The sequence below is a fragment of the Harpia harpyja genome, chromosome 20 (assembly GCF_026419915.1).
Source record: "Harpia harpyja isolate bHarHar1 chromosome 20, bHarHar1 primary haplotype, whole genome shotgun sequence".
Taxonomy (NCBI): Eukaryota; Metazoa; Chordata; class Aves; order Accipitriformes; family Accipitridae; genus Harpia; species Harpia harpyja.
In genome coordinates, this window is record NC_068959.1 from 2381752 (window position 1) to 2400236 (window position 18485).

At 49.2% G+C, this 18485-nt stretch overlaps 1 protein-coding gene across 1 annotated transcript in view; it reads right to left on the reverse strand.

Annotated features, from left to right (window-relative positions):
- The window catches only part of PDLIM4 (PDZ and LIM domain 4), a 53105-nt gene that overhangs the window by 22667 nt on the left and 11953 nt on the right, over positions 1–18485 (reverse strand). The window contains exons 2-3 of the mRNA XM_052816319.1: positions 15121–15272; positions 4457–4541 (exon numbers count right to left, since the gene is read on the reverse strand). Coding sequence (XP_052672279.1) covers positions 4457–4541; positions 15121–15272 — 237 coding nt within the window. The remainder of the gene's footprint in view (positions 1–4456; positions 4542–15120; positions 15273–18485) is intronic.

The following is an 18485-nucleotide window of genomic DNA, read 5'->3' on the forward strand; positions in this document are numbered from 1 at the left end:
CCTTCCAGTTTTTCTCCACCGCTCAGAGCTCACCCCTCGGTCGGGCTCGGAAAGCTCACGGGGCACAGCACGAGAGAGGACCAAAGCAAGCAGGACCGGGAGCACCGACCCACCGTCCCCATCCCTCCCCCCGAGAACGACACGGGTGCCGCTCTGCCGGCTGGGTGGCACTGGGATGCCATTCCCACGGGGACAGGGCTGACTGGCCGTCTGCGGGAAGTGCCTCTCCCTCTCCGGACAGCCGGAGGAAACCCAGCCTTTCACCCCACATAGCTTATTTTAGCCAAGTGTCCAGGTTTGGGAGGACTCGCATCCTATTCCAGCTCCGGCTACACATTGCCAATTTAATTTCTGCTGCAATTGCTCTCCCACCCAGACACCTGATCTACTGTCAATTAGCACTGACAGGGCTCTGCCCCACAGCCCAGAGCCCACTTTTCCAGCCCCCTGGGCCAAAAGGCTGCCAATTCTGGCAGTGTGGGAACAGTCAAGAAAACAAACGTCCTCTCCTTTTATTAGCACCACATGGCGGTATTTTGACTAGCGAGCTCATGCTACAAGACAGTGGGATTTCCAGAAACTGATGGATCAACACTCCCGCTCTCCCCGTCTGCCGGGAAGGGACGGCAAGGGCCAGTGCCCGCAGCCACCGGGCAAACAGCCAGTGGCTAAGCAAGACTGGAGATCCCAACACGTCAGCAGCGATGTCATGTTTGCGTGATGGGAATCTGGACTTCACGCGACGGTGCTGCTGGCCGGAGAGCACCGAGCAGCATCCCCGTGGGTCCCGCCGTCACCTATGACTGGGACTGACAGACACGCAGCCCTTCGTTATTTGGGATGCAATTTTGAATGTCACTGAATTTGTGTCCTCCTCTAGAGACCCTTGCTGTTAAGGACAGACTTGTATAGTGTAACCAACTGATAACCAAAGTCTGCTTTTTAAAAAAAATATTATTTCATGAAGGTGACTCACTAGCATCCTGTTCCGTGTCATTTCTGCTAATTGTGAAGAAGCAGCTCTCTCCACTTCCAGCTTCTTCAGTCACGAGGGCAGTTATTCCCTGCAGTCATAGCACTAATCAAAATTTTAATAAGGCAGATTGATTACATTCTTGGTCTCCGAGTAGGGGTTTTCCACAGAGCTCAAATGACAAACCACAACAGATTTAGAAAGAGAGGAGAGGAGAGCTCATCAGCTGGTCCATACCTTCCAAGTTCTCTTGCACAGAAGATAACTGCAAGCCTCACTGCCTTCAAGACAAAGATTGCACTTAACTAAAATGTAATCTACAGGGTACACGCTTTCCTAGAAATCACACAGATTTAGGCATTCTGCTTATGCTCACATGTTTCGGGGCCTCTACCAAGAATTCCTGTAGTCACAAGTCAAAAGACTTTCAAGATGTCTTTGCCCAGTACGATGGAAAAGTTGATCGAGTAAAACCTGGAGGAAGGAAAGACATGTGCTCCTCATTACTGGAAAGGCCACTTGGGGTAAAGCTCTCAAAACCCTTTTCAAGGACAACCCCAAACCTATTTTTGCGATTCAAGGGCAGAATTCCAGCAGATTTTTTTTCCCTGTGTTTCAAAGCAGATTGCTTTTTTCCAGATGCAAGGAAGTGCACCTAAAGGTTGCACATCTTGAGCCACGCTATTACTTTACAATGCGTCTTTTCTTTCTCACAGTCTAATAAGTGCCTTTGCTACACGGGCTGAATGAATACAGCATAGGACAGCCCCAGGACATATGGAATTGCTCCACAGGGGACTCCAGCCGTGACCAGGATCTCTGTTCCCGGTGGACAGAATGCCTGCTGCGTGGGTCGGCACTCTTGGGTGCTGATGATCACCCTTAGCACCACGCAAGCCAGAGGACATCTGCAATAACGCAGGGGTTGGTTAGTACAGCTACTGGCACCCGTCCCGAGCAGTCAGCGTGAACCACGCTCAAGGCACCGTCGGTTTGGGGAGCGAGAAGAGTCAACCAGCACATCTAGGGTGCAACCACAGCAAGAATACTCCAATGTGCACGTGGTACCTCCTTCACCTCCTCTCTGGGAGACCAGAAAAGCCATTAAGCGAGACAACGTGGAGATCCATTGAAAAAGAGAGCAAGAGCAGGAACCTGCTGTCTGTACCTGCGTATTCTTGTTTGTACACCTCTCTCGGTGCCTTGCCACAAACACGTCTGCTTTACCCACTGAGTACTCCCCAGATTTACACATTTTCAGTGTAGGTCTGGATTCGGGAAAATCCACCTCTACTCCCTCATTATATTCTATGTAACTGTCTAATTTTTAAAAAGATCCATATGTAACATATATTAATAGTCAGATTCAAATCCAATCTGCATTAAACCTCAGAAATGTTGTATCTGGCAGCAGAACTGCTGCACATTTGGTCTTTATTTAATATTATTCATAGGGTTTTGGGCACATCAAAGTCTATTAAGAAAAAATAACTGTCAGAAAAGATTGCCGTAATTGATTAATGAAGCAAACATGGCCAGAACTCAAAGCCCAAGCACACAGATCCCCCTGCTCTGTCAGTCAGTGCAGGAAAGACGAGCAGACCCACGACTCGCTCGTGTGCGATACTGGGATGGGTTTGCTGGTGCTGCCATTCTGCAGCGCCAGCAAGCCCCTCTGCCCGCTGTCCCCGGGCGGGAATGCAAAACATTTGCAAATTCCACACGGCTACAACGGCCAACAGATTCACAGGCGTGACTATACAGGTCCGCTCTTTGTGGGGTTTGGAGAATCTCACCCCCATCCTTGTCATTTGGTGCAGTGTCTGCTGCCAGTGCTCTCTCCCCACTGCTCACGGAAGGGAAACGAGGTCAACACCACTCTTCGTAGCATCGTCCCTCCTTCTTCCACCCTTGCACGTCTTGTATTCCTTCTGGACTGAGCTGAGGAAGGGCTGTGGGGGGACCTTGGGACCCTTGTCAGGACACTCAAAGAGCCACCTCTAGGAACAAGCAGCAGAGCTAAGCCAACAGCATCTGCACACAGGCACTCTACAAGCGCTGAAGAAAAAGCTCTCACAAAACAGCCCATAACACAAACCACCTTTGTGGAGAAAGAAACCATATGAGCAATATTTGAAGACTCTGCATCAGCACAAGAGTGCTCCCGCGTTGCCGTGGCAATCGCAGGATTTTTTTTGTCAGCCTGAACTGATGCACTTTTGTTTTCCGAAGCTTGCAAGCAGCTCTGGTGCCTCTGCCACTGCTCTGGGAGGGGTTGGCCAACCTGCAGCAGCGAGAAGTCTCAGCAGGCTTCAGTCCTGCCATCCATTACCTTGTGTGCCCTGGGAAAGCTTGCAGCATGCGCATCAGCTCAGCGCCCATCCGAGGAGAAGCAAGACAGCAGGAGCTCCCCTTTGCTCCATCCCCTCCTCCCGGTCTCCTCCTCATTCCCCTGATACCTCTCCAGCAAGCATCACAGGTCAGCACATCCAAAAACCCAACAGTTGGGTAACTTGGAGGCAGAAAGGGAGGAGCGAGACACTGTTCCTCTTGCCCTCGAGGAGCCAAAGGAGAACGAGAGTCATCTTCGACCTCACTAACAAGCTATTAGTCAAGAGATGGGTATGAAAGATGGAGATCTGTTCAGCTCCATCCACCTCCTGGTCGCAGGCTGCTGCTGGAGACGGTTCTGCCCTCGCCCCAGCTCTCGGAGACCTCGGGGTGGGAAGGCAGGGGAGGCTGCAGGCAGAATGCTGGCAGGAGAGTCTAGGGAAAAGAGCTAAAGACAGAGGGAAGAGACAAGCTGCAAAGCAGAGAGAGAAGGAAGAGAAAGGAGTGAGACAGAAAAGAGACCATTACAAAAAAAAAAAAACCAAACCAAAACCCCAAAAAAACATCCACCACCACGTGAAGTGAATCACCGCCACAGGATTAGGAGGGTGCAGTGGATTTTGGAAGCAGCCAAGACGGAGGCACGTCGGCCAAGGCAGGTGCAAACAGGCCCCGGGCGTGCTGTGCTCCAGGAAGGGCAGGCATCGGGCAGCACCCTTAGGAAGGCTCCCGATAGCTCCATCAAAAATAATGCTGAGCATGAGCTGGGTCACTGGCGTCGAGGGGGGTCTGGCGCTGGGTGCCGCTCCCCTCCCCAGGGCACTGCCCAGCCTCCTCGTGCCTCTGGCAAGCTGATTCAACAAAGCCTAACTTGGGTGGAAGGCAATTACGGAGCTGGGTTTAAGCCAGATCAGTTCGGGGATCTAGTTCACTGCAGGAGCCTGGGCTTTACCAGCCCAAGGAAAGCACAGCAAGACCTGCACGGAAAAGTCTAGCAAACATGATGTCTTAAAACCACACACAGAAACTCCTTAACTTCTCGAAGGACTGCAAGCAGAGCAGAGAGCTTTCCAGATTCCAGACACGGATCTCCTCTCCCCAGAAAACCAAGCTGGGAAGCCCAGCCTGTGTGCAGGGCTGCTGCTGCCGTACCTGCGGTTCTGGCTCTATGTTGATCCGGTACGCTTGAGCCTTGCCATCTTCCAGAACAGGGGGGGACCAGGTCTTCCCTTCGGCTCTGCAATGGGAAATTAAGTAAACTCAACTTAAATTGCTTTTAAAAAAAACCCCAAAGATACCCAAAACCCCAAGCAACAAAAAACAGACTTAAAAAAAACCCCAAACCCCACCAAACATATATATAGTATATAGGCCTGCCAGGGAATGAATATATATACGTGTTTGTCTAAAATTATCCTCAGAAATAGTACAGTGGTAAATAGAGAAGATGCTAGTTCCATGCTATTAAAACCGGGAAGCTCAAACCATTCTTAAACTACAGGCTCCAACTTAGTGTGGAGTTTAAGATACAAACTTATTTCAGTTCAAGAAATCAGCAGACAGGCTTGTGGTGGTTCTTGTTTTGCGTACGCCTGGCTTTGCCCCTTTGTTCTGGCCCTGAATCCTGAAATGTATTCTGATTATGTATGTGTGTATATATATATATATATGCATTCCCTGGCAGGCCTATATACCAGACCACAGCAGGAATTATATAAATGCCTTTCACACGCTACCCTGTATGAATCATCTTGACCCTTTCAACAGGTGCCAGACAGAAAAAGCTCTAAAAATACAGTTTCCATTCACAAATGCATCTTCGGTCCTGCCAAGCCAGAGCAGGACGCTGCCACCGTCCAAAGGTTTTTCCATGTGCCTGATCATTTTTTCCCCACAGAGGCATCTGGGGGCACAGCTGGGATGCGATCTCCAGCGTGGCTGTCCTCTCCAACGCTCGGGGCACGAGGGAGCTGCAGGGACCCGGGCAAGGTCCAGCAGGCACATACACGGGCTTTTCTGGATGCTGAGAGGTTGAGCTGGGAGATGGAAATCGCATGAAGTACAAGATAAAGTTTTCAAATGCAAACCATTCCATTTATCAGCACCATCGTGCACCACTTAACGAAAACAGGCCTCGTTCTGATAGGCACAGATCACTCGCTGCGGCCAAGCATCCTTCGTCGGACTCTGGCCCTTGCCACGTACGACATTCAGCTTTGGTTTAATTATCTGCAGAGTCCAAGTTTGAAAAATAAGGAGCACGGTTTTAACCCAGGAAATCTTGAGGCGATTTTTTTACCTTTGGTATTTTGCATCTAAACCAGTCAGCATACAAACCTACCTTCCCAAATTCAGGGTCTGATCCAAAACCTATCAAAAGCAAAGACTCCCACTGGCTTCAATGCACTTTGGATCCACCCCCTAAGGATTTAAGCTTTTTTTGTTCCAAACCACGACTCAGTACTACCATCACAGCTTTTTCAACAGGGAATAACATACTTTTTCTCATAGCTAGATGTCTTGTTCTGATAAATTGTCTTCCCTGTAATTATTTGATTTTAGGCTGGGACAATTCACTTTAAGTTGGTCTTTCCAACTGTTTTCAGTGGGACAAAGGAAACCATCCTTTCCAGGAACGGCAGCATTCCCAGCAATCCCGACTCGCTTTTTGCCATGATCCAGCGCTGTGTATATTGCTCCCACATTGAGAATTTCATCTGGAGGCCCAGAACAATGCAAAGAGATCATCATTATTATTTCTGTGCTTTTTCCCCTGCGTTGAATCAGCCTGACGTGTGCTCACACTGCCGCGGAGAAGGGGCAGTTACGACATTCCCCTTTGCTCAGCTCTGGAGCCCGCATGCCAAACACAGCTTAAAGGATCCCCGAAGACTTCAATTTGCCAGTAAATGAGAACTGAGATTCAGAAAGCGATTCTGATTGCAGAAGATAAGAGCGATAGCAGTAAATCTGCTCTGCATGAAGCTATGGCATTTGGTCACCGGTATTGCCAGCACTTTCTAGTTTCCAAGTTCCCCATAGCTCTGATAAACAAAGATCACACCATCTGTACCAGAAAGCAGCTAAACTTGTGTTTTCTGAAACATCATCATAGGTGTCTTCACGCTTCATGAATGACACAGCCAGACTTAGGTTTGCATGTAGAAAGCCCCTTCATAGTTAGTGCTTTTAATGATTAAACTCAAGGCTTGACCATCAGTTCTTTAGAGCGAGCAAAAGTTCTTGGTATAAGCAAGACAGCTTCCAGCGATGGCCTGAACAAAACCAGACTCACCTCAGCCACAGCTCCCACTTGAACTACTCTGAAATTAAGCTGATACGGCACAATTTAGGTTCTATTTGGCACTTTTAAAGGCAAAGCAAAGGGGGATTGGGAGAAACACCAGCCTCACCAAAGAGAAATGCAAATCCTAAGTTTGATGAGCATTTATGCTTACACAAGGAGACTCCCTCTTTTGCCTGGGAACAGCAGAATACAAGGTCATCTGAAATAATTAAGAGACGACTCCGTCTGCGAGTACGATGCCATGGGCAGCTACTGCAGAACAGGCTGATGCTCTGAGCCGACATCCCAATCCCGGCTGCAGGAACACCCCTGTGCCCACGTCCCCTGCAGCCCCCCCAGGACAGGGAACCGAGCAAGCCCCAGAGCAGCGGGGACCTCAGGGTCAGCACGGCCACCCCAAGCCACCCTGGCAGCAGGTTCATGCTACCAACAGTCAGAGCTTTGTGTTTAGGCAACAGCAAAAACTAATCACACTTTTCTAACATAACGGGTGAGAGATCAGACGTCGCTCTCAAATGTTCCGAGTCGTTTAATTTACGGCTCAAGGACAGGAAAAATGTTTTCAGATGTGTTGTAGCGGATTAAAGTCAGCTATGTGGAAATCATTACCCTGCACTAACAACGTCCTACTCTATTTTAACGGCTGCTAGGACAATCCTAAGAAAAATAACTTGACCTAGGTTAGTGCTAGGCCTTCAACACAGGGCTTCGTGGGAAACAGACCCACTAACAAGACATAACTAAAAAAAGTTGCAGACACCTTTTATCCCACTATTTGTTTTCTAAAAGACTCAACGTCATTCTCAAAAGATTACTTGCATATGCTCACATATTTTACCAAAATGTTTTTTCACCTGGTAATGATCTGCAAGTCTTGCTCTCTACATTTGCAGGGCTGCTTTCAAGTTGCAAGAATTCCTGGGTCTTATTGAATTTCTAATTTCTCCATCCCCTTATAAACTAACATTTAGCACTTGGGAAAGTGCCAGACCGGACCCAGGACACTGCCGTCTGCTATTGTGCAGCCACACAGGTGTGAGCAGGCGACAGCTATGCAAACCTCCGGAACAACCACATTGCCGTATTTCACCCCAAACTGTACCGTCCCTTCTCGGGGGGGGTGACTCCAGGTTCCTGCCCATCTCCTGAACGCTATTCACCTCCCATGATGGCACATCACTATGGTCACAACTGATTTTTATCACTGATAAGGCCATTAGCCTTCTAGGAGCTGAACTCAGTCTAGAAGCAGCTACAGCTGACACTTCCAAATCCCCAGGATTGTGAACCTCGCCGTGATAACCACGAGGTGTTGGATCCGTCCCCGCAGCCTGATGTAGGGCTTTCACCGGCCGTGCAAGGTGGGCAAGGCTTTGCACAGGCTGGTGAACGGGCACAGGAGCTGAGCTCTGCTGAGCACCACGACGGACCCAGCTCGTCCAGGGTACGTGAAGGGGAAGCTGCAGGATTTCTCCTTCTTCATTCCTCTCAGCTGAAACAACTGCTGTGTATTGAGGCTCTGGAAAGCTGCCGTTTTTCCTCTCTATTAGTCCTCAAGGAGCTCCAGAGGGGAAGCTGTGATTCACTTTTTCAGTTGTACTTTTACTGGAAACTTGAGAACATCATACATTGTCATCCTTCCCATCTTCCAGCAGTGTGCCTGCACTGCTCGCAGCAAACAGACCCCAACAAAACCTCTGCGAGCTGGGGCTCAGAAGAACATCAGCTACGTGAGGTTCCAGGGACTTTTGGGGCTACACGTCCAGCAGACTCACTACTGGGCTTTCTCCCATAGAAACTTCCAGAGAAGCTCCATCTCTGTACAGAGAGCAGGAATAAATAGAAAATCTTCATACTCGGATTCTCCAAGCAGACTCAGCAGAACTGTAACAGTGCATCGGTCCGTGTGGGCTCCCTGCACGCTGCTCATCCCCGGGGAAGCGGGGTTCGGTTATCCATCCCACAGCAGAGCACAGCTCGCGGCTACAAGCCTCGCTGCAGTTCTGCACTTGGGCTTCGTCACTCGGTCTCAAGCAAACGAGAACAAATCTGATCCTCACGGCGAACACAACGCTGCATGCCGTCGCCATCTGTAAAGGAGTTTGGGTTTTCCCAGCCCACGCACACCAGCCTGCTTCCTTCTCAGCCCCTCGTCCTCGCTCTGCCAGGGTCGCACAGAGCAAAACAGCCCCCAGAGCTGGGCAGGGGTTTCCACAGCTGCTATTCAAAAAGAAGAGTCACCGTCTCTGAAATATCTTCCCTCTGGGGGTAAGGGCCCAGCTGCAGCACACACACCAGATGGAGGGGGAAGAAACTGCTTCCAGGATTTATTATAGATAGAAGGAACCAAAGCTGAACCTTTGAGAATTTATGCTTTGACACTGCAGTCAGGAAATAAATACAGCACAACAACCCCGGGGTCCTTGGCTGTACCTGGGGCCAGGCAGATGCTGCCAGTCCTCCAGCACCCACCCGGCCCCATGCACAAACAGCCCCAGTGTTATTATCAAAAGAAAAGGCTGTAATTGGATTGGATTGGGAAGAACAGCATCAAAATTATTATTTTTAAGAAAAAAAAATGTCTCAACACACATGAATTCCTTCCTGCACATCACAGCAATGTAAACACGTTACTCCCGGGGCAGAGGAGCCAGAAAGCATCCTTCTTGCCCGAGAAGGAATTTCTTCATTTGTGTAACTTAGTGTGAAGCTGTCTCTGAGAAAGAAGAAAAAGAACAAGTTTTACCATGTGATCATCCTTATCCACACATTTACATTATTTAAAACTCTGAAATCCTTGGCCGCCAGTCAAATGCATACATTTTGTGGATAAATACCAAGATCTCCATACCACATTTCGGTGAGTAATAATTCACGAGGCTGCTTAACACCCAGGATCTTCTCCAAGCAGCTGCCACATACCTGCCCTTACCCTCCCTTGCAGATGCCATGCAGCAGGCGAAGCAGACCCCGTACTGCCTTGGCTTGGGATTCAACAGCTGGGAGGACGACACTGGAACAGGCTGATTTATCATCAGGGCATCCTGAACCATCCCGCTAAGCCTTCATCAGCACCATCGCCGCCTCCGCCTGCAGCCCAGGTGCCAGGCGCTGCTCCAGCCTTACTAAGCCCACTTGAACTCCTGGCCTCGCATTTCAGAGCCCTTAACCATGACCTGGATGCCCACCCCTTGTTACAGGGATGCCCAAGTAATTCCTTGCACGTTACATCAGTACCCACATGAGCATCGGTTACATAAACCGACTCCTTTCATGAGCTGATGAGGATTTTCCTCCACTCCGTTTTGGAACAGTACGACTACTGTGCTGCTTTGCTTTCCACAGCACCGCTGCCTAGAAACAGCCCTGCACATCTCGGGGCAAAACGCAATCTGACAAAGCTGGGGACAAAACACCCATTAGCTTCAGGGGAGACAGGGGTCTAGCCAAGAAAGGCATTAGAGAATGGGTGTGCGAAGAAGGAGGGAGAATACCCCAAGAGTGCTTAAAGTCCTTGATAAAGGACAGAGTAGAGACTTTTTTAAAAAAAGAAATACATGTTAGTATAGCCCGAGAGCAGGGGCAGCCTCAGATACCAGCACTGACCCCAGGCTGCAGGGGACACAGGGCAGCCACAGCCCCCAACACACTTGAAAAGCTGTAACGTCCCCTTCCCAGCAGTTTTCCCGATGTGGACTTGGGGCCAACTCCTCCAGGAAGGATGCAGCACAAGCCTTCATACTCCCAGCTGGCAGATGACAAAAGCTTCAGAAAAAGCTTTCGGGCTCGCCTTCCCCCTCTGGCACAGACAGGCAGGTCTGGACGGTGCTGCCAAGGACTTTCCAGCGGTGTGCGTCAGCAGGAACAGCATCGGTGATGCCACAAGGTCTCCTGTCCAGTGCCCGAGGTCCTCTGGGCACTCAAGCCTCTGTTCTCAAGCGGTGGTTTCAGCAAAGCACAGCTCCAACTCAATTTTATGGCTGCTTTTATTTGAGGCATGATCCGATTTGAAGCAACAAGTCTTCCCTAATAACTAGGGCTGCAGCATAACCACAAGAGATGTTAACGTTCAAAGGAGCTGAGAAGGCTTTCTTTAAAAAAAGAGATAAGAAAATACACAGTAATACTTAAGCAAGAACAGAGCAAGCTGCGCTGCTGAGCTGGTTTATCTCTGGGCCCTAGGCTTATGTGCACTGGCCCAGACATTGACTGTCTTCCAGAATAAGAAAGGGTTGATTGCAAGAAATAATATTGATTTTAATATGCAAGTGCTTGTTCACACGAACATACATCACTACAGAAAATCCAGATGTGATTTGTCAAGCCTGTGTTGCTGGATCCTTTGTTACTGTTAGAAAATAAAACAGCTTTTCCATCCAAGGTGACCACTGTCTGGAGACAGAGCGCCCAGGCTCTGCCAGCATCTCACCGTGCTGTGTGTTTTGCTGCTGATACCCTCCAGACACTGCCTTGCTCAGCCTCCCCAAAATTATGTGAAAGACCAGACGCAGAGCTGCCCTGAGCCCTGCTTTTCTTTGCAAGCCAGCAGCCCATATCTTCAGAGCTACCTCCTCAGTGCTGCACCCCCAGCCCTGTCTCCTGCGGGGTTCATAACCAGTCCAGGGAAACTGGAGTGTCCCAAGGAGAGAAAACAAGCGTTCCTCCCATTTCCCAGGAGCTGTCATGCATCCGTGCCAGATACACCAGGAAAGGACGTGGTTCCCTTCTGCCAACACAGCCATGCCGTTTGCTCCGTGAATCTTTCCTGCTGCCTCAAAACTTCACTTCCCCAGGGCTCCCGGTGCCACTGGAGCCCCCAGCTCCCTCGGGAGCTCAGCACAGCTCCCGGCGAGCGAAGCCACGGCAGATGTGCTTCCCAACAGCTGGCACGGTCCTCCGGCCGGCAGAGCCACGGGGAGGAGCGCTCTGGGTGCTGCTCTCCATTATGGTGTTTGGAAATTACACGTTCACATTTGATCAGAATCTCTCAGTTTTTCTCCTTCCGGACCGACTAGATAAACAGATTCTGCCATGCAGCTGGGTAAGAGAAAAACCATCAAACCCAGCGTGACATTCCTAATGGCAGACTGTGCTAACACGATACATGCACCAATCTATTTGCAGTCCAGCCACACGGTCACGCCTGACCATGGACAAAGTTTGCATCCCAGCAGAAATCCCACTTATTTCAGTTGTTCCCTCCCAAGTACGGGGGAGAGATACTGCCCGCACTGCATGGGAAAGTTTTACACTCTAATTGTTTATTCTACCCATAAACGGTCAGTCCTTGTGGCTCATTACTTGTTTCCCCACCAGTGTATCCAAATGTCTTAATGAAGCAAATTTGATACACAGGATAAGCAGCATCTCCTGCCACCAGCTTCAATGGGCTCTCCGCATCCCCAACACCTCCAAAACCCAGACGGGCCACGTCGGTCTCAGGACATCCCATCAAACCACGCAGTAACTCCCCCTTCTTGTCCTCCTCCGCACGTTTTCCCCCCATTTTGATTTTCCTACTGAACTTTCTACTCAAAGGGCATTTATTGACCACAGTTTGAAAACAAAACCAATCTTGTTCTCTACCTCAGTAACACATAATGTCAAGCGTTCATGGAGAAAGGGCATGGGATGGAAGAAGCCCAGAAGGCTGGAAGCCCTTTGCTGCCAGGCTCACTGCCTGGCTCCCTGCCCTGCCTCACCATAAATGCCCGGCTGGAGGGAGCCTCCTTTGGTAAAACACAATTAACATTGAATTTCATACATCTTCACTAAAGACATACAAACAAACTTGTTGTTTCAAATATATTTCAGACAAACACACTTATTTTAAAAAAAAATTCTCCTTCTGTTGACTTGCAAACTGTATTTTGTTGAAGGCAGCGTACAGAGAGAACACTGCTTGGAGAGCGTCCTTCTGCCCCAGGGAGGAGATACTAATCCACCCCTCTGCACCTGGGGCTTTCCTGGAGCTCAGCCTCATAGCGGAGTCCAGGGCGGTGATCTGCAGCCATTACAAACGGCACACAAACCAACAAAATCCCCCCGTCACTGCCCCGGGACACGGTTCCCTCACCAGCACCAGGTCACCCCGCTCTCCAGGAGGCAGGTCCCGGAGCAGGGATCCGCTCACACCGAGGAGGTAGCACTGGACACGCTTCCAGCGATGACTAACGGCTGGGGAGAGTCAGCTGGATCCAACAGGTCACTCGGGAAACAGGGGAGTGAGATCCAAGAGCCATGTCACCGAGCACTCACTTTGGGCCAAACTGAAAATAGACCTAATAAAGCATTACTGGAGCTGCTGTCCTTACTGTAGAAAAAAATAAACTATTCAGTTTTTCCTATCAAGAGAAAGGCCACTCCCATAGGCTTCTCTGGGCACAGCCAAGGTGTGTTTTGCTCTCAGAGGAGCCACCCGACCGACCCAACAGCGCGATCTCCTCCCCGAGAAGAGCCACCCCATGCTGAACAGTTCCTCGCCGTCACCAGCTCCTGTCTGTTCCTGTCTCGCAGAAGCCTGAGCATTTATTTTTGCCTATGAGATACAAGAGCCTTTAACATCTTCATAAACGCAGATTTTAAGACCTGACAAAACCCTTGCAATCCTCTCGCCTACCTTCCTGTCTAGCAAAGCCCAAGCCACCTCACCCACAAACCCTGCGCCACTGCAAGGCTGTGGGCCATCACCAGCAACCTCTGCTATAGAGAACCCACCACTCCTCTGGGCACACTGCAGGGTCTCACAGTTAAAAATAGCCCTCTTGGTAGGTGCAGTTGGGCAAACCCAACCCGAAGCCACAGACCCTCCTGCTGCCAGAAGTCTTCCACACAGCAGCTTCCAAGACCACCACGAGGTCATTAACGACCATTTCTGCATCTCAGGGAAGCGAGACAGACAGATCACCCTTAACCCCACCGAGGCACATACCTGCAGTGCTGCGAGACCCCCGTCTTGCTCCTCTCGTGACGGAGTGGAGCTGTACCAGCGTGCCACAACCCCTGCCCTGTGCCCGTGCAAGAAGTCACCTCTTCGGAGAGGAGACACCGCGTACGCTCACGTGGCAGCTACCACCACCAGTATGGTCGCAGCTACCGCCAGCAAGATCCAAGGACCACTTCCTAACCACGAGGACTGGGAGGACACCAGCAGAAAGCTGGGCACGTACCGCCTGCCTCCCACGGAGGAGGAGTACTCGAGGGTCCAGTCTCAGCCAATAAACAGATGCTAATTGATACCGGTGGCTAAAACGAGGTGTAAAAGTGGGAATTCAGCCCATAAGTTCACACAGTAGAAACCCTCATACATGAGAATAAAATGCTGCCATGCTGCAGGTGAAAGCTGTTTTCAGCAAAACTTTATTCTAAGTCCTGACGAAGTTGTTCTGCTGCCAAACCACCTCAGCAGCTGGTAGCTCACCAAAACCTTCCGTCACTACACAAGGATTTCCACCTCTTCCAAGGAAAGCTCCACCAGCCTGCGGACAGCCAGGAAGGGAACCCTTGTCCTACCCTGGGTACAGCCCCCGTTTGGGGTAGAAGACCATGCAGTCTCCCTAAAACTGCTCCAAATAGAAGGCAAAATGACTGTCCTCCTTGGCTATGAGAAATTCTACCTGCGTGAAGGGTTTTCTGGTTTTTCTTTTTTTCCTTCTTTCCTAATGCTGAAGCCCCATCATCCCTATGGCATGGGCTGAACTCAGGGGACTCTGCTTCAGCTGGGTGGTTCGGACACCACTCTGATGAACCGCGAGGAACCAACAAGGCTTTGCTCCATTTACGGCAGTGCTCCTTCCCTGCTGCCCCGGCTTCCAGTCAGAAACTACATGTTTTCCAAGAAAAGTATAAACAGTAAAAGATCGCTCTTTATAGCAGGAAATGCCTTTTTAATCTGAAGTAGAAAATTGTATACACTTATTTAAATCTACTACAGATAACATTAGCTATTTGTGAGCCTTATAAGGAGCACTCATTTTGCCTGGATAATTTGTGACTTGTATTAGGAATCTTTAGCTACAGAATTAATTCCAATCGAAAGCAAAAAACCCCCAAGCCTTTGTTTTGCTTTAAATATTCTAAAAAAGTGAACTTGGCAGGACCTTCAAATGTATATTCATTGAACAGATGTTTAGGAAAATAATAGGTGGATGTTAATGAAGTGGGAGGCTTTGCCCAAAGGAGATTTCAATCGCACTGCTACTCTTGCTTGTGTTGATAAAACCTCCATCGGATTGAAGCATCCAACCCAGCTCACAGCCCAGACAAGCCTTGCAAGGTACAGATGATAATCCACACATATAAGTGAACTGAACACATTTTTTTATATCTGTGATCTTTAAAAAATAATTTTGTTTAGCTGTTTTTAAAAATGCAGAACGATTACAGAGACCATGGGGATGCACCAAGAGCTGAGCCTCAGGGCACATCTGCTCCGGGGCGAGCCACAAGCTTTCTGCAGAAGAGCCAAGCAAAGCTGACACACAAGCACACCAAACCGAAGAGGACCTACCTGTTCACAGAGAGCAGTAGCTGGTCCATGCATGCTTTGATCTTGTTTTGTGCTTCTAGGTGTGTCATGTTCTCTGTGCTCTCTCCATTAATTGCCAGAATAATATCTCCTGGGCACAGGTTTGCCATGGCTGCTTTACTGCCAGGGTTAATCTAGGCAAGAAAAAAATAAAAGGGTTACTTAAAAGAATGCTTGGTTTTAAAAAAAGTCCTGTGTTTGTAATAAGCAGCAGATAAAGGGAATAGTTATTTCTGGAGAAGACATGCATTTTTGCCTACACCAACGGCATCTACCAGAGGCTGGATGTCAGAGGCAGGTCTCTTGGGTCAGCCACAGTTCTCCAGAGGCCATCCTCTACAACAATGCTCTTTTAAATAAGATATTTCTGCCAACCCCAGTCAGTGTGTGACCAAGTCCTCTCTTCAGATTCATCTCTTGCTTGACATAATGCAATACGCTCCTTCCAGAGATGCTTTACACTCCTTTGGCTTGCAGGCCTTAAATCATGCTGTGAGGATCAATCCCTAAAGAGCAGATGAAACCCTCCTCTTTGGCTAACTACGTAATTAGAAGATGAGCACAGTCATCCTAATTGTTTCCTGTGGAGAGGTTACATTTGACATCAGTTTTTCCTGACCGTCATTCAAATGACTTGTCTCTTTCTAGCCCTGCATGGAATATCACACAGCTCGTTAAGTCTCCACAACTCTTTCCTTCTGGTTTTGTAAGAATGCCAGAACCTTATACAACTCGTAACTTCTTTCCTGAGGAACTAATGACAGGTCCAGGTACTGTTTGTGGTCAGCCATAAGACCAATCCTGCAGCCCATAAAAGAGTTTCTTGAGAAATCACCATTTCATTTACATCAGCCCAAATGTGTTTTTAATTTTTGCAATAATATAAAATGATGCAAGGCATAGGCAGGACAGGTAAAAGTGTCTGTTTAAACTCTTAATAGCTACGTGCTTGCCCTCTAATTTCCTCTTCCGTCATTCAGAGCATCTGCTAACGCTCCGCTAACCAACCACATGGTTTATCAAGTGAGAAAGTACAGCAAGCGTGACTTTTGGGGATTGGGGTCTCACTGCATTTAGAGTGTGATGGTGCTTTGATTCTGTTTACTCATGATTTACACAGGTATAATCCCCCGTCTCAGGCGATGGCTCTCTGCTCCATCACACCCTGCTCAAAAGATCCAGGCAACAGGATCACTGCTCTATCCTCCATCTCCCCCCGGGCATAGCTTACATCGGTGCATGGCGGCAACCAGACGCTAACAAACCAGGTATGGTTTTTTCTGATAGTTTGAGACCAAGTGCTGGCCGCCTGCTCCACGGTGCCCACAAGCCCCCCGACCACCGCAGACCATCGTTAGACAAGCAGTCTTTTAGAAACGGAGGCACGCATCCATCGTCCCTGTTATCATCTTGACTCGTTTTCTCCAGTTCCGTTTTCACAGGGAATTTGGAGAGGGTTTAGTCTTACCACCGAAGCCCTTCGTGGATCGCACTGGGGCTGCTCACAGGACCGAGGCCGGTGGAACAACCGGCGAGAGGCAGAGAGCACCCGGCGTAACACAGCCCTGCCGTACCACTGAAACATCAACCTGAAGGTGTTCGAGGAGCTCCAAACCACTTCTTACATTTAAGTAGAACTGGCAGCCTGAATTAAGGCTTTTGTTGCGTTGTCAGAGTAAATCAGCATTTGCCATTTGCTCTTCAATAGTTTCAGCCGGGTGATTTTGCTCTAACAAACCTGCCCGGCCAACTCCATCCCTGCTCGCAGGCTCCCCTGTGACTCAGCTCAGAGCAAACAAGAGGAGGTATTTCTGAGCACAGCCAAAGTAGCTGTAAAGCTCCGACACAGGACTTCTCACCCCGGGACAGGTTTATTTCTTCCCTGGTGTGCATTTGTCCTGTTGGCTTTTTTGAACCCCTGTAAGAAGACGTGGCATTCGCAGAGCATTAGGGTCCTTCTAACAGCCTCCGAAGCTGCCAGACCCACCAGAAAAATCAACCAGAAGCTCAACCAGCACCTCCAAGGAAGCATCTCCATGCACTTGCCTGTTGTTATCCGCTTCGGTCAGTGCCCACCCCACAGCCCCGGCTGCCAGCAGGCTTTTGGACTAACAGACCTTCAGTTTGACCCAGGACAGCTGTATTTTGTTCGTGTCTATTCAATGCTGTCTAGATGTCTGACAGATTTTTCTCCCTGCGCTGACCTTAACCAGATTGTAGCTTCCTTGGAGAATAAGCCGTTCATAAATGGGGCTCTTAGCTGTTTCCTATTTTTAGATTCTGGTTTATTTCAAATTACTTTGGCAGTATCTTTATGTTAGCATTTTATGCTAGCCGTGGAGATAACTGAGGGCTTGAAACAGAGCTGCACTCCAAGAACTCATTAGTTTGAGACACAGCATTGGTGTGACAGCAGCTTGGGAATCAGTATTGTAATGTCTGACAGGTCCAAAGTTTGTATTTTAATGAATAATGTTTAAAATACTTCAGACCAAGTTCTCCTACCTCACAGCTGTGCAAAGCCATTGACGCCAAACATGCCACAGAAAGCCCTGCGAGCCTGCTTATGGGTCAGGGCTGCCTCTGAATCCTCATGCAAGGGTCCTACCTGCTTCACTCCACGCAGCCAGCCTACCGCAAAACCAGGATCTCCGTAAGGACAAGGATGCAATTTTAAATATAGTAATTTTTGTGATAGAGTCTACGCTTGGAGCAAAACACCCAAGAAAGATGACCCTCTGTTGTCACGTGGAAACAAATAAATACACAAGGAAGGAGCAGGAGGGATCTGGGTGTCTTGTTCAGGCACCCATTGAGCTACAAGCAGCCAGCACCCACACCCAGCAGCAACTGGGCTCAACCCAGAATGCTCCTTAACCAGCCTCTTTCCTTAGGAAAGCCAGCTGCTGCCCAACGAGCTGCTGAGCATCTGCTATTATAAGTACATACAAAAAAAGTGGGTTTTTTGTTCAAGTGATAAACCTCGTTTTGTGTATTAGTCCATTCTGCAGGGCAATAGCCCTAAGCGACGTCCCTACAGCTGCGGGTATTGCCCGTGGGTGCGAGGTCTCTGCAGGGCAGCAGCAAACAGAGGTTTTGGGCTGGAGCTTTCACCAGAGGCACTCACCCACTCACACCTCCCTCCAGAGGGGCCTCGGGTCTGCCGCGAGCCGCAACCGCTGCGTGGGCGACGTGAACGAAGCACGCGCAAATCGGAGAGTCACCCGATACGTTAGGAAGTTAAAAAACACTGCAAAGAAAACCTGCACCCGGTCACTGGAGCCCTGCGCTCTCGAAAGGGGCCTCCAAAGGACTTGAGGTTTGAGATTAGGATAGGCTTAAGAAAA